The 22,114-nt window shown below is 41.1% G+C and overlaps 3 protein-coding genes across 4 annotated transcripts in view; 1 reads left to right on the top strand and 2 right to left on the bottom strand.

The window, feature by feature from the left end:
* slc4a2b (solute carrier family 4 member 2b) overlaps positions 1-3,568 on the bottom strand; it is a 48,498-nt gene extending 44,930 nt beyond the window's left edge. Inside the window, exon 1 of the mRNA XM_035998227.1 lies at positions 3,301-3,568. The gene's annotated coding sequence lies outside the window, so the exon portion shown is untranslated. The remainder of the gene's footprint in view (positions 1-3,300) is intronic.
* A 1,797-nt stretch (positions 3,569-5,365) lies between these two features.
* Positions 5,366-13,399, top strand: si:ch73-173p19.1. Its single transcript, XM_031292884.2, has 17 exons — positions 5,366-5,532; positions 6,496-6,602; positions 6,739-6,878; positions 7,065-7,225; positions 7,326-7,484; positions 7,583-8,033; positions 8,420-8,521; positions 9,256-9,346; positions 9,744-9,967; positions 10,085-10,327; positions 10,453-10,551; positions 10,766-10,959; positions 11,084-11,258; positions 11,367-11,523; positions 11,624-11,777; positions 12,265-12,376; positions 12,478-13,399. Exons 1-17 carry the CDS (start codon positions 5,512-5,514, stop codon positions 12,651-12,653), a joined length of 2,766 nt encoding a protein of 921 aa, XP_031148744.1. The 5' UTR covers positions 5,366-5,511; the 3' UTR covers positions 12,654-13,399.
* A 504-nt stretch (positions 13,400-13,903) lies between these two features.
* abcf2b (ATP-binding cassette, sub-family F (GCN20), member 2b) lies at positions 13,904-22,008 on the bottom strand. 2 transcript variants are annotated; one of them, XM_035998233.1, is made up of 15 exons: positions 21,828-22,008; positions 18,689-18,836; positions 18,302-18,514; positions 17,828-18,010; positions 17,421-17,592; positions 16,693-16,788; positions 16,508-16,610; positions 16,217-16,312; positions 15,877-15,996; positions 15,642-15,731; positions 15,436-15,546; positions 15,289-15,351; positions 14,925-15,053; positions 14,602-14,829; positions 13,904-14,542 (listed from the first exon to the last, which is right to left on the bottom strand). In XM_035998233.1, the coding sequence occupies exons 2-14, from the start codon at positions 18,822-18,824 to the stop codon at positions 14,605-14,607; spliced, it is 1,737 nt and encodes a 578-aa protein (XP_035854126.1). In that variant the 5' UTR covers positions 18,825-18,836; positions 21,828-22,008; the 3' UTR covers positions 13,904-14,542; positions 14,602-14,604. The 2 variants fall into 2 exon arrangements, with proteins under 2 accessions (XP_035854126.1, XP_031148747.1); XM_031292887.2 differs by having other exon boundaries at positions 13,904-14,495; positions 14,626-14,829; positions 21,828-22,007.
* Positions 22,009-22,114: the final 106 nt, after the last annotated feature.

The following is a 22,114-nucleotide window of genomic DNA, read 5'->3' as shown; positions in this document are numbered from 1 at the left end:
TCCAGGCTGCTCAGGTTGCACCAGCTGGACAAAAGAAAAAGCCAGATTCTCACAGAAACACAGTAATTGTGGAGCTTTGACCCAGTGCACTTGTAATGTAACTGTATTTGCTCTCATGAGACAGGAATAATCTCCAGGGCTCCCAGAGCTAAAACAAAGGCCGAAAATCTCATACTACGTTCAAATACAAATCAGCCATTTATCAATTTCCTGGGAAACAGAGAGGTGCAAGGATGTCTGACTATGTCTTTTGCAGTGTAGTGTATAATGCTGCAAAAGTGACTACAAAGTCCAGAAAGCTTAATGGGGTTTAATGTTAAAGGATGGTAGCCCAAATTATGCACGTTCCAAGGTGTACTGCCAAAGTGCTAAATAGCAATTGCATGTAACTTAGTAGACTCGAGAAGAGCAACAGCCAAGCGAGCAAACCGATTCATAGACAATGATGTGAATCCACAATTTGTAATAGTAAAAAGTGTAATAACAGTGTTTGGTTTAGGTTAAGACAGTTTATTAGGCCTGATGTGTTTAACAAAACGCTGGGTCTGTTTATCTGCAGAGGGGAAGGTAAAATAAACATGAAGAGCCGAGAGGTCATGATAAAAAAAGAAGAAGCTTTTTTTATCAACCTCTTTTCCTTTCCTTGTCTTCTGCATGACCAAGCAATCCACGACAGGAATGTAGAGACACTCTGCTCAACTGTTTGTGCTTTGACATTTTTTTCTCCAGCAAAACACACTATTGTTGTCACAAATCAGTTAACAATAAGTCTGTTTGACATATTCCACTGAGGCGAAGGAAAACAAATACAAGCTGAGACTGTGATCACGCAGATAAGATGGATGTATCTGATGTGTTCAAGCACCACGCAGGATTACACGACAAAAGGAAGCCGAACGGTTGCTCTGGAATTTGAGAGTGCAGATTGAACAAGGTCAGATTCACCATAGACAAACCTGTTCAGATTCCGCTATTGTCCAAGGTTCTTTATTGATCATGTGCACAACAATACCAGAAATAGTTGTTGACAATGAAAATCTTAGGCCTCATGTCATGTGCCTCCAACAATACTCATTAAATAACTAAAACTTCTGGAGCGGGATAATGTAGAGCGAGCCAGTCATTGCAAAATTGACCCCTTCAACGTGATGCAAGATGCAAAAATTACCAGCTCGCTTTACATTATCCCTTATTTATTATTGCACAGCTTGATTGAATACTCGATTCTGAATGGTTAATCACAGCATTCTAGGGTCTGTTATTTCTGTATAACGGACCGTTGCTAAGTATAACAGAACGTCTCCATGGATGGAGTTTTTTAAATCATTTTTAAATCAATATTTGTGCTCATACTGGTCGGGATGGTTAACTTTACCATTGATGAGCATTGCTCTCCGACGGAACCCAGGTCGCCCCAGTGAGTAAAGCTAACCATGGAGCTAACTAATGCACTGTTGCCATTAGCGCTGTTAGCGATCACCGTTTCCTTCACCCTCTCTCTCCCTTTGTGATCTGCTGATCAGTGATATTAGCTCCATACGACTCCGAATATTCATTTCAAAACATATTATATTATTATAATAGCAGACCGTAGAATGCTGTGATCGACCAATCAGAATCAAGTATATAACCAAGCCGTGTAATAAGCAAGATAACTTAGAGTGAACCAGTCATAACTGAGAGTTAGGGAGGACCCCAACAGGGTGATGCAGGGATCAGCCTGACATCTTTACACAGTAACAGAAGGAGCCAAGTTAAATTTCCTCATTAGTTTCTGTTGTGCAAATGAAAAATGCAAGTTAACTTTTTGCACACAATGTAATATAAGTCTCTATATTGACACTGAATTTGAGAGCAAAATATGCTTAATTATATTATGGATTTGACCGACATGTATCCTTTATTAGCATTACCAGTTTTCTTTTTCTTCCCTGTCAAAACTCTGTCCATCCTGTACTTTACATGTCATACGGCTGTCTCAATAATCCTGTTCACATTAATCTTGATAGCTAGTATAAGAGCACTCTTGTTTCTGAGATTCATACTGTAGACCTTTTTCAAAGCAGCAATTTTGATTTGTCACAGCAGGAAAAGCACAGGTGGAACTAAAAACACAAACCATGGCTCAGTTCCAGCAATAATTTTACTGCAGCAATTAATGCTATTAGTTTCACTTGTGTTTGACATGTCAAAATGTCTGCTGTAAAAAAAGCACACAGCCGAAAAACACTGAATATTTGCTGGTTGCAGTTTCACAAATGAGATGAGTTGCCCGTTTTATATCGTTAGGCATTAAATACTAAAACTAAAATAAAGAACTTTAACAGCAATTTCTTTGTATTGGGCTTTCGTGAGTTGTAGCCATTTGTCATTATGTGGACATTTTTGTAGCATAATGCTATATTATGCTCCCTCATTAGTGTGCTCCACTTTCATGTTCAGATCTATGGTATAATAGAAGCACAGAACAAAAACCTCAAATGGAGGTCAATGGGTTGAAACATGGGGTTTCCTAATGAGAATCCATGGGTTATATTGAGAGAGATTTCATCTTTTGCTGAAACACTTTGCAGATTAATCAATTATTAAATTGACTAAATGAATTTAAAACAATTTTGATAATTGGCATATCTGCTCCTCAAATGTGAGAAGTTGTTATTTTTCTCTGATTTATATAATAATTCATATTTAACTTGCCAATGGACCTTTTTCACAGCAGACATTTTGACTTGTCATAGGAGGAAAAGCACAGCTGAAATTGATAACCTTAACCATGGCTCAGTTCCATCAAGTGTCCCAGTAAGCTATCTCAGTGAGTCAGCATGCACAATACCAGGGCCTCTCCTAAGTGGAATGCAGCCATCATTAATGGTTTTGAATACACCTGTGCTTTTCCTACTATGACATGTCAACATGTCTGCCGTGAAAAAGGTATATTACAGATCTTTATACTGATGTCACCCAATGACCTGAGAAACAGAAGACGTGCTGCTGTTGTACCAGTGTGCAATGACTAAATAAATGATGAATGAATTACGCTGTCTCCACCCTGCCTTGTTGAAAAGCCTTGTTCAGTTCAAAAAAGACACAAGAAAAATGTGGACTAGCCAACTCTTTAACATAACCATCACATTTCTACAATGATATAGCTAATGTCAGGAGGAGTGACCGCTAGCTTGATAGGAGGAACTCCTCGGCTCTAACATTATCATTTACTATCCACCAGTCTGTGAGGAGGATTAAGCCACGAAAAAAACTACAAAGTCTAGCACATTAACAGGACTTTCCATCCTCTATTACCTCTGTAACAAGCCGAGGAACAAAGCGAAGTCATCTACCAGCAGCACCAGCAGCGGACACTTGCATGCATGTGTGGCAGTTGCCTGTCAATGCCGCCTTTCTTCACAGGAACATAAGTCAACAGTCAAGACCCAGTTCTTGACCATCAAAACAACGATAGTTCAAAGCAAAAATGGGTTTTCACAAAGCGAAATCCTTCTGAGGCTTACAACAACTCATATATTGAGGATTATTAATTCACCGGTGTCTGGCCACCTCAAACTAACTCTCTCTGAAACACTTGCTCAACCGGCATCAATCCAAACAAAAATTAAAACACTTACATTTCCGGTAGAGGATTCAAAATAAAAGCCTTTGTGATGAGAAAAGCAAAATGCGTGCATTTAACACGGCAAAAATGTAATATAATATCCAACGACGAACGCATAATAAATAAAATATACAAAAACATCACATTACAGCATTATTCTGTTATTGGCTTCTTATTAACGCCACTTGAACGCCATTATTTTGAAGCCAACATTAATCACATTCCGGTTAAACTGTTTCATTTCTGACAACTTGTCGCTATTTACTCCAGACTCAAGTAGCTGCGCCTGCGTAAATGATGATTCATATTTCTGATGAAAGCCTGAGGAGGGCGTCATACCGTTATGATGCTTATGATTAAATATTATTTTATTTGTCAGAATTTATTAACGTATTCTACTGAAAACGTGATTATTTGGCATAAATTGAAATGCGGATCTGTATAAATATGCTGTGTAAGTTTAGCCTACTCAAGTAGCCAACTGACAATGTTTCATCAACATAAAATAAATTCTCAGTTAAATCAAAATAGGTCCTATTAATACAACAATGTATTGACAAAACATCCAAAAAGTATCAATTTAGGCTACTTGCCATGAAGCTTTTGATTGTAACAGACTCACTGTATCACGCTCTTCAGCTGATGGAGTTTGCCCAGTTGTCATTTAACTGTTGAGAAGAAAAGGAAAGAAGAAATAACAAAACTTTCAGTCTCAACTTTTGAGCGAGATGTCCAGAGAACAACTTTGAGAACTGGGAAAACTGCATTTTCTACTGAAGACCATGTGAATGATCAAAGGTTTTGCCAGACAATAATAAAGTTCACCACTGCAATGGTTTATGATCATTACATATCAGAAATTACGAGCTAGCCAAGAGCTCCAGGCTTATTATTATCTGGTTTGTAGTAATGCAATAACAAATGTGTTTAAGAGCATGTAGGCTACCAATAAAACACAGTATTCGCGTATAGGTCCCACTTTACTTGATCTTGAAGCTGTGTCTTGAAGACCTTTTTTTCCAGTGTTGTGCTTACATCGTGCATATTCCTAAATTACTATGTCTTATCAAATTACCACATTGTTATTGGTTCAGCATAATTTATCATCATATTTGTTAATTTTTTCTGGCCCTTGTTTATGCTTGCCAGCCCTTAACTCTTCCTGCTGCTCTGTAGTCAACGGACAATCACGTGCTTGCACACCTGCCCCTCATTTACCCGAATGAGTCACCAAGTATAAAAGAGTCTTAACTCACTCACTCTGATTTGCTAATGATATGCAGAATGCATGATGCAAAGGTCACATCGATGTAAACCATAGACTGTAGCCTATTTAAGGAGATAAACAGTAAGAGTGACCCCTACTGGTGGTTTGCTGCTACTGAATCCAGGGGTTTCACCTATTAAATATAATTTTTATTATAATTATGCAAATTCTTTCTTTCTTTCTTTCTTAATTCATAATTCATTTAATTTAAATCTATATGTGGTTTAATTTTACAATAATCTGACTGAGTCGCCTGTTTGGGAAATTATAACGTTCATTTTCACTTTCACTTTAATAAAAGCAGTATCCACAGATTACATGATTATGTTTAGTCATATAGCTAGATGATTAAATTATGTCAGGGCGGCGGTTGGGATAGGGGTTTGCCAATCATTGAGAGGTAGACTCATAGACAGTATGTAAAAGGGTAGACTGGATTTGTGCACCGCTGCCTCAGTAGAGAAACCCTCGGCTCTCCGCAGTGTTGTTAGGCTGGTTTCTTGTTGATATTCAGTCAACGGGCTCGGTAGTGTTGCTAGCTGGAGGCGCTGCAGACCCAACCAGGAAGTCAACAAAGTTGCTAGTTAATATTAGCTTCACTTTGATTTTCATCCATTGATGTTATAACAACATCATGAGTTCCGCTGCCCCTCTGGTAAGCTGCAAATTACCGAGCTGCGTTTGACATGACATTGCACAAATATTAGCTTGCTAGCTGCTTTAGCTTTAGCCTCGCCATCGTTTTCCCTCAGCTAACTGTTAGCCGCCATGCTAATGTTGTTTGTTGATGACAGCCCTCACTGTACCATAGACCTAACAACATAGCTTAGCTTGTCATCGGTTGGTTAGTTTTAAATCGCTGAATTTACTGTGAATTAATGCATTTACCCGAACAGAGGCTAACTAACAGCTAAAAACTTTGCGAACAAACATTAACTTAGAATTGGAGAGTTTAGACTGCGCACCAGTCAGATTAAATGAATGACAAACAAAGAAAAATAAATATGGTGTAGCTAGTCCACGTTAAAACACAGTTAATAGTTATGGATGCATGCATATGGGTTAAGTTTAAAGGCAACTATTCAACATTCTCACCAGCACCTATGTAAAGCCTTCATGAAGTCTTACACCTTTAATAGTAATATTAATGTATACTTTATTATAACGTTATTTTAGTACAATTCATTAATTCCAAATACACTCTCCACACACATGCACAAACAGGACCCATACACATGCATGATCAACTGTATTTATATAGCACCTTACACACAACATAGTTGATCCAAAGTGCTTGTATGGAGAGATGTCAGAGCTAGGGGGCTGCCTTACAGGATGGTGCCCCGAGGAATTTGAGGTTTGGTGCTTTGCTCAAGGGCACCTCGGCAGCAAGGGTTGATAATAACCCATTTTACTCAACGCTAAGTTGATTTAGTAAATAAAAGTAACAAAATGAACAACAGTAATAGCTAATTTATTGATCGGGAGCCAGACAAACTGTACCTCACTATAGCCTTTGTTTGTGCATCACTGTGATAAGGGAAAAACTACAGAGGTCAACCCATTTATGTGCATTTACATGCGTTTTTGACGTGTATTTGATTTGCTTGTTTTGCAGACTATTGGGGAGTTATTCCTCATCCTCAGTGAGATGGGGTTCTCAGAGGAACAGATCCAGGCAGCTGTCCAGGCGGGGCATTTTTCTGTGTCAGATGCGGCTGAGTGGTGAGTTGTTCCAACTCTTTTCTTAAACTTAAATAGTTAGCATTCATTAAATGCTCATTTGAATTTCCTTTCATTGTCTGAAAAGACCAGTCTTTTGGGTAAATGACTTCTACATCCCTCTCTCCTATGTTGACAGGCTCTTGCAGGGTCAGTATCCACGGCACAGGTTGGTCAAGCACTCATCACAGCCAGCTGAGACAGCATTTTCTGCTTTCAACCCACCCAAAGAGGCAGCAAGCACTTCAGAGACACAAACATCTCCTTCTGACAGCAGAGGTATAGCAAGCAGTTTGCTAAAGACTGGGTTTGCTTTTAAGGATAGAGGGTCATATTATATAAGTTTAATTCACCATTGCAATATACTGTATTTCTTTGTAATCATGTCATTGAAGTTTTTAATAAGACTTAAAGAAATTAATAATTTAGGGTTAAAAATATTTTTTATTTTATTTATGTAAACAGCGTCACCTTCATTGGTCCTGAGACCATCACAGTCAGGCACCCTGTCCCCAGACCCACTACCAGTCGAGTCCCGCATCAAACAGGACAAGAGTGACTTTGAAGAGCAGCAGAGACAACGTGGTGCTCAGGAGGCCAAAGCAGAGAGAAAACAAAAAAAACAGGTCAGCAGTGCTGAAAAGAAAAACTTTACAACATCTTTCAAGTGTCCGATTTATAATCTCAGACCACAACATCCTGTCTTATGTGTGTTCTGCCTGCCAGGAGCGTGAGTTGGTGTTGAAGCGGATAGCTGAGGATCGGAGGAGCTTGCAGGAGAAGAACCAGACCAGTGCTGCCACAGAGACGTCTCCTTCTAGTGGTCAAGGGCAGAAGCTTGGAGGAAAGATTCAGACTAATGTAGATAACAACTGCGTCCTCATGGTGAGGCTATAACGATTTTTAATTTTTGTGTGTATATGCCGTAGATAAAGTCAAATTACAGAATTGCTATTGTTTAAACCTCATGTTTTTTGCTGCAGATTCGGCTCCCGTCCGGTGAGTCCATGCGTGAACGCTTCCCAGCTGATGCTCCTCTTCGCAGTGTCGTGGAGCACATCACCGGACGTCACCCTTCCCTAGCCTCCTTTTCTCTCCTCCAGGGTTTTCCACGGAAACGCTTTGGGGAGGCAGAGCTCGCTTGTTCACTGCACTCTCTTGGCCTCACACCCAACGCAGCATTGTGTATTCAGACCACTCCTCCAGAGACACCTCAGGATCCACCGAGTCCTGCAGATCCACCATCAGTGGTACAGAATGAGCCGTCTCCTTTTGATGTGGCTCCTCAGCCACATATCCCTGTCCAGGAGGGGGCGGGAGGACAGGACCTTGTTCTACCTCCTCCACTACCCAACCAGCTGTGGGAAGAGGCTGTGAATTATGCAGGGATACCTGGAGTTGGTCCTTCCCTGTCTGGGCCATCTCACTTCTGGGGTAGGTATTAATAACTATGAAAAAAAAAACTTCTTACGTATTATAAATTTACAAGCAAATTTTAAGCAGATCTGCTATACCTCACACATGTTTATTCATTAAAACTTGTTTGTTGTATACAGTTTTATGACTGTATGGTAGTAGCCTATACACATTATTTAGAGAGTTGCAAAGATGGATCACCTGGTTCTGTTAATCCAAACCGTGAAAAATGCTTCAACTGTGAATTATCTTACTTTGTCTATGGAGAAAGGTAATGGATTTTTTACTTCTGAATTAGCTCCTCCGCATTGCAGCTCTACTTTGAAAGTGAATGTTGAACATTATTTAAACATTTTTAAATAGTTGTTCAGTCCTTAGATGACATTCTTGGTGCTGTTCAACAGGCCGAGGCCAGAGGTTGGTTCCTGGTCAGGCCGAGGAAGCTGCTGGCATAGAGGTTGATGAGGAACAAGGAGAAGAGGAAGAACCACCTTACATGCTTAACGGTACTGCTCCCTGTGTCTGGGGTTGTTGCGGACACCACATCCCTCCTTTGACCTACCTTTTGCTTGCTTTACCCCCTCTCTTCTCCCCTCTTCCCACCTCCACGTGTCTCCATTTATTCATCCACGTAAACCTTTTTGTTCCCCCATGCCAAAAAACAGATGACCCTGGCCTCTAACTTTCAGCTGATAGAGTAGCTTTTCATTCAGTTTCATACTGTATATTACATACATTTGCCAGTGTACAGGACATTTGACCAACTCCCCTAGTAACGTGTGTCATATGTAATAAAGATTAGGATTAGGAAATATGTAGGTGAATGCCCCTTTTTGTCAAACATATAGGACACAGGGTCAGAACTGCTCACCAGTGAGAACTGAGTTCCCCAAGGGCTTACAGCTGCTCAGCCAATCATATTCAGTCTTTCAGAACATGTGGTTGTGATGTAGTATTCTGCATGTGTGCCAGACCAGAGAGTGAAAAGAGCTCAATCTCAGTTGAAGCTAGTGAGAGGAGAATTAAAGATCCGGAACAAAAGATGTTGATTAGAGGTGTGGGATGTAAAAATGCAACTTTTTTTTTTCCATTGTAAAGACAGTAGGACTTGACAAATACCCAAGAATGGAAGGGTGTTATATTAATAGACCTGTGACTTAATATGGGCTGGTTGTGATGTCAGTGACTACTTTGAGTTTCAGCTTGGTGATATTTTACATATGGTGACTATCTTTCACAGGAATGCCACGGCTGCCTTTCTTTCCGGAGAATAGATTTCGTGGAGAATTTGAGCGCAGGCACCACTGGCCAGAGCAAGGCAATCGACTCAGGTGGGTGTGTAAACAGAATGGCACTAATATAATGTAAGAACTGTAATGCATGTAAATTGATTGAGTGAGTGAGTGTTGCAATATGTTCCACTGGACTACAATTGATTTTAAAGTGTTTTGCAGCTGGTTATAATGATTCTGAAGGTGCTCTATGTTCTCTTACAGCAATGCCCTGTTAGACGGTTAGAGTCATTATTAGACAGGCAGGTAGAGAAAGAATATTGATTACAGTCTTAAAGTGTTTACAGTTCAATTTCCTGTGGTTCAGTTTGACATGAGAACCTTTGGTAACTGAAAACAAGAAAGTAAGGAAAGGAATATAGACCAATTTTGCGGGCATTTTGGAGTGACTGTGGAGATGCCCTGTGTAAAAGACAGTTGTGTTTGTGTGGTTCAGGGAGGCTCCAGAAGACGACCCGGCAGAGCCTGAGGATGCGGGAGGTCAGGAGGCACCTGGAGCTGCAGGTCTGGCTGCAGTGGAGCGCCTTCAAAGAGCTGCGCAACAAGAAGATCCCCGTGCCTCCCAGGGACAACCATCACCCCCTAAAAAACCCTTCAGGGCACCCAGCGTGTCGTCCCTATGTGCCTTGGCAACCCGCGCAACTGTCCACCTCATGACTGGTAAGAGACCGTGTAGAATATTCACGTCTAAGACCCCTTGGATTTCCCAGGAAATGTGTCTCATGGCTTTGTTTATTCACTGTTGTAATTGTTAGCCCTGTGTCTCTCCTCTCTCAGCTCCCAGCATGCAGTACATCAGCAGTCTGGCATGCCTCACCCCGGAGCTAGCAGAGCTTCTGCTGAACCACATGTCCCGTGAAAGGCTCCTACGTCCACGCACCCTGGAGCTCTTCTTCGGCTGCCCATTGCAGAAGTTTGTTCTAAACTGCTACCCTTACTCCACCAATGAGCTCCTGCGGCAGTTACGGGCCTTCACAGCACTGAAGCATCTGAGTCTGGTCAACTCGCCTCTCATCACTGGTATAGAATTTCATCTCAGGATGGAGTTTTTTTTCCCAGAAATCAATTTTGCTGTGTTAACTTCTGCAATATGTTTGGTCAATGTCTGCTATTTCATTTTCATCTCCAAAATTGGTTCTTTCCAGACACTGGGCTGTCAATCCTGTCCAGCCTGGTCAAACTCCAGTACCTGAACCTGGCCTCCTGTAGCAAACTGACTGACTCCTGTCTGCAGCATATCACAGGTTAGGCTTTCTACAATCTGTCATGCGAACAAGGCTCAGATTGTTACTAGAGGGGATAATAGATTATGTAACACCACTTCATAGGCAATTACGTGCAAGAACGCCATATCCCAACATAAGCTGATCTGTGTTAATTACTTGTGTTTACGTCTAAATGGGTTTTGCCTTGATGATTTTTGCAATGTCACAATTTCCTTCTTTCTGTGTCTACAAGCTTTGAAGAACCTGTGTTTCCTGTCCCTGGACCACACCAAAGTGACGGATGCTGGGATGGTTATATATCTCCAGTCAGCTCCATGCTGTCTCTCTCAGCTCAGCCTGAACCAGACGGCTGTGACTGAAGCCACACTGGTAGTCCTGCCCACCTGTGTGCCACAACTGCGGCTCCTCAGCATCAAGCAGACTAAGGTTACTTCAGCTCTACTGGGCACATCATGTCTGTTAACTCACAGAACATCCAGTAATTTAACAATTCATTATTCTAGTGTTTTCTCACGACATTCCTATGTCTTGATGCGTGTTGTTCTACCAGGTCAGGGATGTGTCGGCTTTGGCAGAGCTGTCCAGCCTGCAGACTCTTAACCTGGATGGGACAGGTGTGACTGAGAGCTCTCTAGAGCACCTGGCCACCCATCCTGCCCTGACTTCCCTGAGTTTGGCGGGAATCCCCGAAGCGGATGGTAACCACGCCCTGCAGATCATCTCAGGTTCGTAAATGGAAAGCAGCATTAAAACAGCACACAGACGGAGTGAAGCACAATGGTTCTGGTCCGTGGTGAATCAAACTCTTAGAGAGGCTTCTACTTTCCTTCCAGGTCTAAAGTTGACTCAGCTGACCCTCCCTGGACGCCACTCAGTGACAGACAGCGGGTTGTCATTCCTCTCTAGACTGTCTCTGCTCTTAGAGCTGGACCTGACTGACTACACACACGTCACAGACCAGGGAGTCAGCCAGCTCTCCATCATGACCAGGTCATTCCCATTTCATAACTCTACTGTACAACACATGCAGGTCATTGTAACCGTTGTTTTAGTAGGATATTGACCGAAGTATTGTATGTACTTTATGTAGGTTGAAGAAGCTGTCACTTAGCAACACACAGGTGACAGATGCAGGGCTTCCCTCCCTGCGTGGACTGCAGGATCTGCAGGAGCTCTGTTTGGACCGAACAGCAGTGACCAGCCGAGGAGTGGCCGAACTCATCACCTGTCTGCCGCACCTCCAGGTAATTTTACTGGCAACAGTTCTGTCACCTGTGTGGCACAAGCTTAGTCTAAGTCGGAAATTGTAGATAGATAACGTGTGCTGCCCTGTCATTTTAACCCGTAGTTTTAATAAACATTAGTTAACGTACGTCACATTTCAAACACGTTTAATGTGTTCCTAGCTCTGCAGATAAAATCCTTCTATATACAGCACTCTGCCATGCAGTATACTGTATTAATAAAGAGGATTTGATAGTACATTGACTGTTGAAGAATAATTTTGACATTAGGGACTTTAATGTGAATTCCCCTTTGTGGGATAAATAAAAGCTTGTCTTCTTCTTTTCCATTGGGTCTATATTTGCAGACAGGTTAATTAGTATTTAGTCTCAATGCAAACATCTTCCTGTATTGCTGAAAAAATGTTTTTTAGTAACAGGTTATGGTATCTGAAATTGTCTTATTTTATATACATATTTTGTCAATGTGTTTTTTCCCTGTTTTTAGGTGTTGGGGTTAGCCAGCACTCATGTGGGAGACACAGTAGTGAGGAGAGGTCTGATCCGCTGCAATCAACTCGTGAAGCTTAATCTCAGCCGCACACGGATCACAGACCACGGTAAGGTCAAACTCGCGGCCCTGACTTCATCTGACTCGACCACAAAACACAAGTGTAATCTTTTCTTACGTAGTGAACAATCTCTTTGCATTTTTCCTCAGGTCTGAAGTTCTTGAAACACGTGCATCTGGCCCAGGTGAACCTGGATGGCACCGGTGTGAGTCTGATGGGTATTGCGAGCCTTCTCTCTTTCACTAACATCAGCAGCATTCGGGCCAGCAACACCCGCAGCATTCCTCCTGATGAGGTCTCAGATGAGGAGTGGGAAGCCCAGTGAGCATCGATACCTTCGGTTGGTCCGCGCATACTGTACCTAAGCACGTCTCCGACTGCTGCAGGGCCCCTTTTAGCCCCTGAAACATGCTGCCATCGGGATACTCTAAAAAACAAAAAAACAGCATAACTGAAACACTCCTATTTGCACTGTTTCAGCTGCAGCTAGTGCCACTAATCTGTCAATCACGCACGTTACCAAGTTGAAACCTTAAACGAGAGCCTGGTATTTAAAAACTAGGCCATTAACATTTACGTATATAGAATCAATCTGCATTGACTTGCGTACACGCTGCAGCCCTTTGTCTCTGGAAAAACTCCACCTGACAAACTTTAAAGCTTTATGTGCAGCCTTATAGGTTGGAGCTATCTGTGTTTCCCCTGGTTGGCTCTTTTTGAGCCGACAGGCAGGAACATATTAAATGTTGGAAATGTAACCTAACACTGCATCTATTTTCAGACTGTAATGACTAACAGCCTAAAATATGTATACATTAAATGAAAACCTAAATAAACTAAATATGGTTGAATAATTTATTTTGAAGGATGTAAAGGTAGATTATCACTTCCAGTAATCATCCTATCACTTATTAAAACTAACATTGAATCTTGAGCTACATTCATGTCATTTTGGATTTATTAGAAGAATATTTTGAACAGTGACTTAGAATTAGAACCAATGTTCATTTTCTGTTAGCTTGAATATTTGGCCCTATTAATTGTACAGTACACGCAAACACTGCCGAGGATATAAAAATATACAGTAACCTCGGCTGCAGACGAGATAATCAGCTCTTGTTTACGATTGGCTTTAAATTCATAAAAAGTCCCTGTTGCATCTGAATGGCATAGTATTGTGGCCACCATGACAATATTTGCTCAGTTTCTCATTTTAGTTATAAAATACCAATTAATGGGAAATGCTTGAGTTTAGTCGGTTAAAAAGAGTCATAACAAAGGGATCTCGTTAAGAGAATTGAGAAACTAACATTTTACGGTGGCAGCAAAATGCGGTCATACTTGTTTTGCCATGTTTAGTTCCATGAAGAGCTGTGTAGTATAGTGGCTTTAAGATGAGGCCAGCAGCCATGGGGCTCACAAGCCAGAATCCAAAGCAACTTCTTTTAATCCAAGTTTTGTCCTCTTGTTTACAGAGATGTAAAATAGTTTATTTTCCCAAAAGGCTTTTGATTTTTGGATATGAGCACTGTGTTCATGAAGTGTAAAAATTAATAAAGTATTCTGAATCAATAATACTGTTTTTATGTTCTGTTTATTCAGACAAACCTTTATTGCATTTACATTATAAGCCAGAACTGCTCTTTTACAGACAAAAAAAAATAATAAATCAACTTTTAAATATCATAAAATGACCTAAAAGCTGCTGAATACATGTTGGGATAAAACAGAACATTCGGAAAAATTAAAGTTTTCTATGAAGACAGCACAATGGAATGCGTTCCAAAATGCACTGAGATGGTTCGTGAATCAGCCAATCAGAGTGCAGTCTGAGGTGAGGGGAAGGGAAAGGGGAAGAGATAGGGTCAGGTGCAGCTCTTTCAAACCAAGATGGAAATACAGTACAACATGTACGAGACGTGTCCATTAAGATGCATAAGAGATTGTTTCAGTTCTAGTTATGACATTTCCTTCAATGTAAACTCTGCTCATCCCCTCAGGAGCGTGCAGGTCAAATCCATAATGCAAGATAAAGGAGTGGCTTAGTTTTTTAGATGTCATGCGTTTGCTTCTCGATCTTTGATTTCAAGTGCTCCTTGTATGCCAGGATGTCCCTCTTCCACTTTGTGATGGTTTGATTCTCACACACCCAGATTTCCTGAGCCACCTGGTGAAAAAGAAATTATATAGATTACAAAATGGTGCTAGCTACAACTGGTTAAAGTTAAATCCTCTGATTAACAGCACCATTTCCAACCAAATGTTAAATGAACCCATCAAATATTAAATATATATACCTGTTGAATTAGCCTGAAGTCGTGGCTAACTAGCATCATGCCACCGTCAAACTCGTTGATGGCGTCCCCCAATGCATCAATAGTCTCGATATCCAGGTGATTGGTGGGCTCGTCAAGGAACAGCATGTGAGGGTTCTGTGAGGCGAGCCAGGCAAAACACACTCGGCACTTTTGACCATCTGACAAGTTCCTGATCGGACTGACCTAGAAGAAATGTCAGGTGTAAATTTAGAGACAGTTGGGAGACAAAGCACAAGAACATGAATTTCCTATTATCTGGAGGAGTATCCCAGACCTACCTGCTGTTTTCCCGTCAGCCCGTAGCGACCAATGATCTTCCTCATCTCCTCTTTTTCTTTGATATCAGGGAAACACTTCAGCATGTACTCCAAAGGAGACAGGTCCAGTTCCAGCTGCTCTGTCAGATGCTGTAACATAGGTAGATACAAAGGGAGACATTTAGTTTTACAGTAAATATACTTGTATACGAATATACTTTCTATGAAAGGTCTCCCCCAGGTCTAGCATAGCATGGTTTTTGCCCTGAATCAAATGTTGCCTTTTAAGATCATTGTTATGTTCTCTGGTTGTTAAAGGGGTGTTCTTAGTATTTTTGAAACATGCAAGTGTATTGAGGTACTGTCAACTGGCTCAGTGTTTTACCTGGTGATATCTGCCAATCTTGACGTGAGAATGTTTGCGGATCATGCCATCAGTGGGAAGGAGCTACGAAGAGAAAAGGAGAATTAACGTGAATACTTGACAACTGCAGATTGTTACAGGATATTGGAGAAATACTACTGGACCTACCTCTCCCATCAGCAGCTTCAGCAGTGTGGACTTTCCTGCTCCATTGGGCCCCACTAGAGCCACTCGTGTATCCAAGTCAATACCAAACTCCAGGTTTCTATATATGTGCGGCTATAGGACACATTAACAGATGAGTGAGACTGAGATATGACTCTATAAGTCAGTGAAAAAAGCTCTGTCCGTGCTGTAATCTTAACTGTACTCACTGTGTTGTCACTGTACTTGAAGCTCACATTCTGAACCATGATAACAGGAGGAGGAATCTTCCCACAGGGAGGAAAACAAAATGACAGAGTCTGTGGGAGACAGAGGCAGGTATTAGTACCATAACAATATACATGGGCCACTGGCCTCATTTTCTCAAAGTGTGTCACCAAGTCAAAATTCTGAAGACTACTGAAAGTAGTTATTCCATATCAGTAACCCACATCATTACAGTACCTTGTCATTCACAACTTTTTCAGTCAAGCCTGAGGCCACCATCTTCTGCAGCGTTTTCTCTTTGCTCTGTGCCTGTCGTGCCAGCTTTGCAGAACCGTGACCAAACCTGGCAATGTAGTTCTAGAGGAGAGGGATGTAAAGAGAACAATGAGTACAAGTCAATGAGACAAATAATAATGAATGTTTGTAAAATTTCAAAAGCATGTGACTGCTTTAATTAAAAACATATATAGAAATTCACACTTTAGGAGTTCCTGGACATGGACTTGATTTAAAGAATCTGCTCTGAGCTATTGATTCTGTGCAGTGAAAAGGTTCTACCACATGGTGTCTCATGTACCTTCATGTGTGTTATCTGGTCCTGTTCCCAGTTGAAGCGCTTCATCTGGTTCTCTTCCAACTCCTCTCTGGTCTTCACATACTGGTCATAGTTACCCTTAAAGCAAAAATAGAAAACAATTTGCATGGTCATCAACAGGGCAACACACAGACATAATTAGTAAGAGCTTACCCTCAGTTTATGATTCAGCATTATGAGATCACACATGGCAGAGCCCGTTATGCTTTCTGGCACTGTGATTCTTTATTTTACCTTACGGCCTCATACGTGGTTTCAGCCAAATGTTCTTACCGTGTAGTATTTCAGTTTTCTCTGATGCAGGTGGATGATGTTGGTGCACACACCATTCAGGAAGTCTTGAGAGTGTGAGATGAGCACAAGGATTCGCTTGAACCTAACAACAAGAAGCAGGATGATCAGTACATAAACTGTTTGGACTTCTTTAAAGTGAGGGAGGATGCAGGGTGTAAACTTACGAACTGAGCTCCTCCTCCAACCACACACAAGCATCCAGATCCAAGTGGTTAGTGGGCTCATCCAGCAACAGCATGAAGGGTTTGATGAACAGGGCTCTGGACAAATGTAGGATAGTCATTAAGCTTTAATTAAGATGAAACTTGTCATTATTAAACTTGCTTTTTGTATACGTTAACAGCTCTTAAAATGTCACTTTTTTTCCTCGTGTTTCTAAAGCTCATGGTTATCAGTTTTATATTACAATTCAGGAAGGACTACTCTTATTCCATGGGTGTTGCCTTTTATTAGCTTTCACAGTTAATTTGACAGGAAAACATGAACTTTCTGAACCAGGTAAATTTGGTGCAAGCAGTTCTACCATAAGCAGATTTAACTCTACTTAGCAACAAGTAGGTTATACACAATTTGAATTTTACAGTACTCAAAATTAAGAATAGAGCGTGTAAAAATGTAGGGTCATGACTTGCATGGTTTCGTAAGTGGAAGCCACATTACACTGTTTGCTTCTTATTTATTATTCAGAAAAAACCTACAACCTAAAAAAATAAAACTAGAATCTTCACAGGACAAGCAGTGCTACTCAAGAGCACATATCTGCATTGTAGCTCTGAATGTAGTATTTTACAAAATCGACTAGACTGTTCAATTTCAAACCTATGCAGGCACAGAGAATGGATGCAACACATCATGTCACTAAATGCTGTAAAACTAAGCACATTGTCTTAACCTGGCCAGAGCAACACGCATCCTCCATCCACCACTAAAGTCCTTCAGTTTCTTCTGCTGCATAGCAGCGGTGAAACCCAAACCGTGGAGGATCCGAGAGGCTCGCACCTCTGCCTTGTCTGCATCCAGCTCCTCCAGACGCTCATACAGCTCCATCAGCTTCTCACACTCAGCTATGCAGGGTTGAGAGAAAGGCATTTATTATTAATTTCAATCAATACAGCTACAGAACGACTAGACAGTTTTCCTTGTCTTTGCATCAAGTCAGCTTTACCCAAACTATGGCTTTTTTTTTTTTTTTTTAGATTCACTTCACCATTCTTCAGTTTGTTGTCTTTTAACTGTTCGCCTCTGGGACAATGAATGTCCCCTCTGCAGTCATTGCTTGGTACATCACATGTAACTCACAGTCCTCATGCGCAAGTCTCTCTGCCTCCTTCTCCAGCATAATCCTCTGTTCATCCACCTCCATGACACACTGCAGAGCCGTCTTTTCGCTGGGGGCCATCTCCCGGGTTAAGTGGTAAATATCTATGTGCTCTGGAATGGGAATCTCACGATGCCCGATGGCTGACAACAGCATAGATTTTCCTGGCAGATACAAGTAAATAAGACAATGAATGTTGCTCATCGTACGTGAAATAAAAAAAATCCATTCTGTGCAACATTTCTCCCACTATTACTTAGAGTAACTGCTGTAAATTAGCAAATGTGTAAGTATAGTGACTGAATAGTGTATGTATGTGCTATTCTTTGTGTTGAAAAAGTCTAGCTTTTAGCATGTCCAAGTTCCCAAAACAGCCAAAGGGAAAATGGCATCAGGTACTGGGAAATGTACAGGCTACTGACTAGTAATATCACGTGCCAGGAGAGACATGTTACCTGTGCCATTAAGGCCAATAAGACCATAGCGTCTGCCTGAGTTGAGCTCCAGGCTAGTGTCTGCTAGCAGCTCTTGACCATGGAAGGTAAGCGACAGGCTGCTAATGTGGACATCGGTGCTGTTGGGGTGTGAGGCCAGAACGCCCGTCACTGCCCGTGCCTCCGTCTTAGCCAGTTCAAATTCATCCAGCTCTTTTGTCAAATAGGCAACACCTACAAAAACAAAATCATGTTCACCATTTTGTTTACATTTAATGCTAGACATGAACCTATTTGAGAGAATGGCAAGTTCAAGTGTAATAAATGAACAAGCAAAATGTACAAGTCAAGCCAATGCCAAAACTGATCTCAGGAATGATACAAGACATAATAAATCAGTTCTCTCACCATTGCTCTCTGCTCCATTAATCTGAGTCTCTGGTTGTTCACCCTCCTCGTTCTCATCAGTTTTCTTGGTACGCTGGCGGGCTTTGGCAGCCTCCTTCTTCTTCGCTGCCTTCTTTTTGGCTAAGTCGGATGGCATGGTTGTGAAAGGCTATTCAACAGCAGGAAAAAAAAAAAAAAAAAAAAAAAGGGACACAGATCAACACTCTTATTCTCTTATAATACCATGTTATGGTATGTATACCATACCCAGAGTCTCAGTTGTTAAAGGACGATTACCAGCTAGGTAGCTAGCTTTGGTTTAAGGCGCTACCAACTGCTGAACAAGACATTTTTAGGTGACCAAAAAGTTCCAATCAACTTTGATGAAGTGAAAACTGTGAGAGGGTCAACGTGTATAAGTAAAATAAATAGGACCATAATTTCCAAAATTAACATTAAACTGTGAAGAAGACTTCAAACTAGCGATTGAGACCATAAACCTTTTATAAAAATGTTTACTAAGGTAATAAATCAAGTGAGAAGTAGGGTCATTTCCCCATAGACTTCTGTAGAGAGGCCAAGTCCCTCCCCTTCCTATGGACCACCATGGGACTTTATTTCGGGGGAAAAATGTACGGTAATGAATGGTGGGAGACAATTAATGATTTGATCCTGTTTGAATTGAGCCATGAATAACATAGGTTTGTCAAATTAAAAGATAATTTTGCAAGTCAAGAAAATCTGTTCGTCGTAAAACTGTTGAAGTATAAATAAGACTGAAAAGACGCAATTAGAAAGACTACTTGCCCAAAGTTGCGTAATGCCACCTACACGTGATCCACGGGTAAAACCGCCCTGCACTGGCAGTTCCATTGTTTTCCTATTGGTAGAGCGGTGCCGCCCAACTAGACGGAGTGCTACCCTTGGCGGCGCACACCATTTGGAATTGCCGCAGAGTGCTGCGCTCAAAGTTCAAATTATTTCAACTTTGACCTCGTTGGCGCTGACCTTTCACGGCGCAACCAGAGACAGTTTAGAACTGAGACACCCCAACTCAGAGTAGTTTCCTGTATCTGTGTCACATGGGCTCCGCAACTGCCACGCCTCTTTAGGAGACTAGCGGCAGGTCCTGAGCGTATTGATTCCAGTGGGAGAAGTGAACGTGAACACAGATTATGTGTGATTCTTTCGCCCCATTGTCACCAAAGTAAATATTGGAGTCATTTTTTTTTCAAGCCACATCTTCAGAACGGACTCATCAGGAGAAAATTAAGTTTATAAATTAATTAATTATAAATTAAGATAATTAGTTTCTGTCTCAGGACCAAACTCTCGCGAGATCTGGCAACACAGATAAGCTAACATCAACTAACGTTCGTGAACGCCCTAACAAAACTAATCTCTGTGATGCTAAATAGGTCTTTTAGCTGTGTAAATATCTAACGTTAGCAAAAGAAAATCTTAATAAATTATACAAATATAACTTTTCATCTATCCATACAACACATCGGAAGTGTGCTCGTTCTTTCGCTTCCCGGCTGACAAAAAGACACTAATCAAACACATCAGGTAAGATAACGTTATGTGTTGTGGAAGATAGCGAAGCTGGCTAGCCAGAGAGCAGGCAATGTAACGTACATTATGCGAGACATGTAGTTCACTGAGCAGTTCCACACAAAAGTAGTACTATGACAAACTGATTCTTCCTTGCAAAAGTATCTTTTAAATGGCTAATTCAAATATTTGTCTCCTGTTTACTAGTTCTTTTTCATTTTATTTTTATTTATTTTTTTTTTTTTTACAAAATAAGGTCTCATGGGGTCCACCGGAAAAGGAGGGACTTCGCCCCTCTATACAAGCAGAATTCATTTTGGAGCCAGTGGAGTTGCCCTAGGGCTGCACGATATGAGGAAATTATCTAATTGCATTTTGACTGATATTTCGATTGCGATATGATTCACGATATTGGACAGAATGATCATTTTTGTATCATTATTCTCATTTTCATTGAAAAATATTAAAATCTAAAAAAAATGAAAATGATTATAGTGTGATTTTTGCAAGTACCTGTACCAAACTAAGATTTTTTTCTTTAGTCTGTAGGATAGGATTTGTAGGCTGGGACGCCTCTGCAGCGCCACAATACTTCATTTAGAATGGTTTGACACATATTTAGCCTTTAACAAAAATGGGGCCCCGCCTGCCACATTGACATACAAGTCATTATTTTGAGACAGTCTCTCATTATAATGACTTACAGGATCTTTTTTCCCTATCACATTGGCGGAAATGGGCTTCCATAACTCAGGTAAGTGGGGTCCAAGTTCTTGACGGGGTTCTAGGGGTCGCCAGCAAAAAGGTAGAATCATGAATTTCATTATAATTGCATCCAGAAGTTAGCGTACACAATGATAAAATGTACGTCTATTTTGGTCATGGGTTTCATACACTTTCTGTAATAAAAGATCGAAAAGCAAAATCATTTCAGATGGGGGACCCTGGGACAAAATATTATCAAATGGGGTTCGTTGTCTTATTTGTGTCAGTTTTTAGGGGTCTTTGATATGAACATTTAGGAACCACTGCCATAACTTGGTTATAAGCTGAATTTAAGGAAGAATTAACAGAATAACGTTTACATGGTTAACGGTACAACCTACGAGAGGTTACAACGCTAACCACGACCGCATTTTGCTTCCTTCCAGTCCCACCTGCTTGCACGTTGGGCTCCTCACATTATAAAGCCTGATAGCTGTTAGAAGCTAACGGTAGCTAGCTGATGCCGCTAACATTAACGGTAGATTTGTCACTTCAGAGTGAATTAGCTAGTCGACGACAGTACCCAAACAGTTGTGTTAACTGATTAAAACAGAATGCCATATATAGGAGAAAGATCATATACATTTTGATAAACTAACCGCTGACTGCGTTATTAGCTCTCTAGCTAAGCTAACAACGGTAGCTAGCTAACTAACGTTACAGCTGACAGGCCTGTGAGCCGCTAACTTGACGCAAGGCCCAACTAGCTACGGCAAGCTCTGAAAGTGGCTAATTCGGCGGTTAGTATTTGTTTTTCACGCCTATTCCTAATTGTGACAGGAACATTTGTATATTAACCATTAAAGTCGTAGTTGTCAGATGCTGTAAATACATCTCTTACCTAGATAATGTATTACCGGTCTCCGGAGCGCACCGATGTCTCGTGTTCACTTTTCGCCGGGTGGATGTAGCCGCACGTCAAACCGCCAGACAGACCATATATGGTCAAAAAGGGCGGTGAGAACGGATATACCCTCCCCTTATCGCGGGACTGCAGCAAAATATCCATTCAGGCTACTCCTAAATTAAGCGCAGATTTAATTTATAAATCGGTAAAATAATGTAAGTATTGGCTTGGACTACCTAGACACGCTCCTAGACAATACAATTAAATACAGTCAAAGGCTG

The sequence above is a fragment of the Sander lucioperca genome, chromosome 23 (assembly GCF_008315115.2).
Source record: "Sander lucioperca isolate FBNREF2018 chromosome 23, SLUC_FBN_1.2, whole genome shotgun sequence".
Classification (NCBI taxonomy): Eukaryota; Metazoa; Chordata; class Actinopteri; order Perciformes; family Percidae; genus Sander; species Sander lucioperca.
Note: the sequence above shows the minus strand (reverse complement) of the source record. Positions and strands in the feature narration are given on the sequence as shown.

Bases quoted from the DNA above. Each gene is read 5' to 3' on its own strand.
- si:ch73-173p19.1 (XM_031292884.2), top strand. From the start codon at position 5,512: ATGAGTTCCGCTGCCCCTCTG. The intron at 11,259-11,366 runs GTTCGTAAATGG...CTTTCCTTCCAG, and splicing joins CGCCCTGCAGATCATCTCAG to GTCTAAAGTTGACTCAGCTG. The intron at 12,377-12,477 runs GTAAGGTCAAAC...ATTTTTCCTCAG, and splicing joins CACACGGATCACAGACCACG to GTCTGAAGTTCTTGAAACAC.
- abcf2b (XM_031292887.2), bottom strand. From the start codon at position 18,824: ATGCCATCCGACTTAGCCAAAAAGAAGGCAGCGAAGAAGAAGGAGGCT. The intron at 16,789-17,420 runs GTTAAGACAATG...ACATTTGTCCAG, and splicing joins ATGCGTGTTGCTCTGGCCAG to AGCCCTGTTCATCAAACCCT. The intron at 16,611-16,692 runs GTAAGTTTACAC...TCTTGTTGTTAG, and splicing joins TTGGAGGAGGAGCTCAGTTC to GTTCAAGCGAATCCTTGTGC.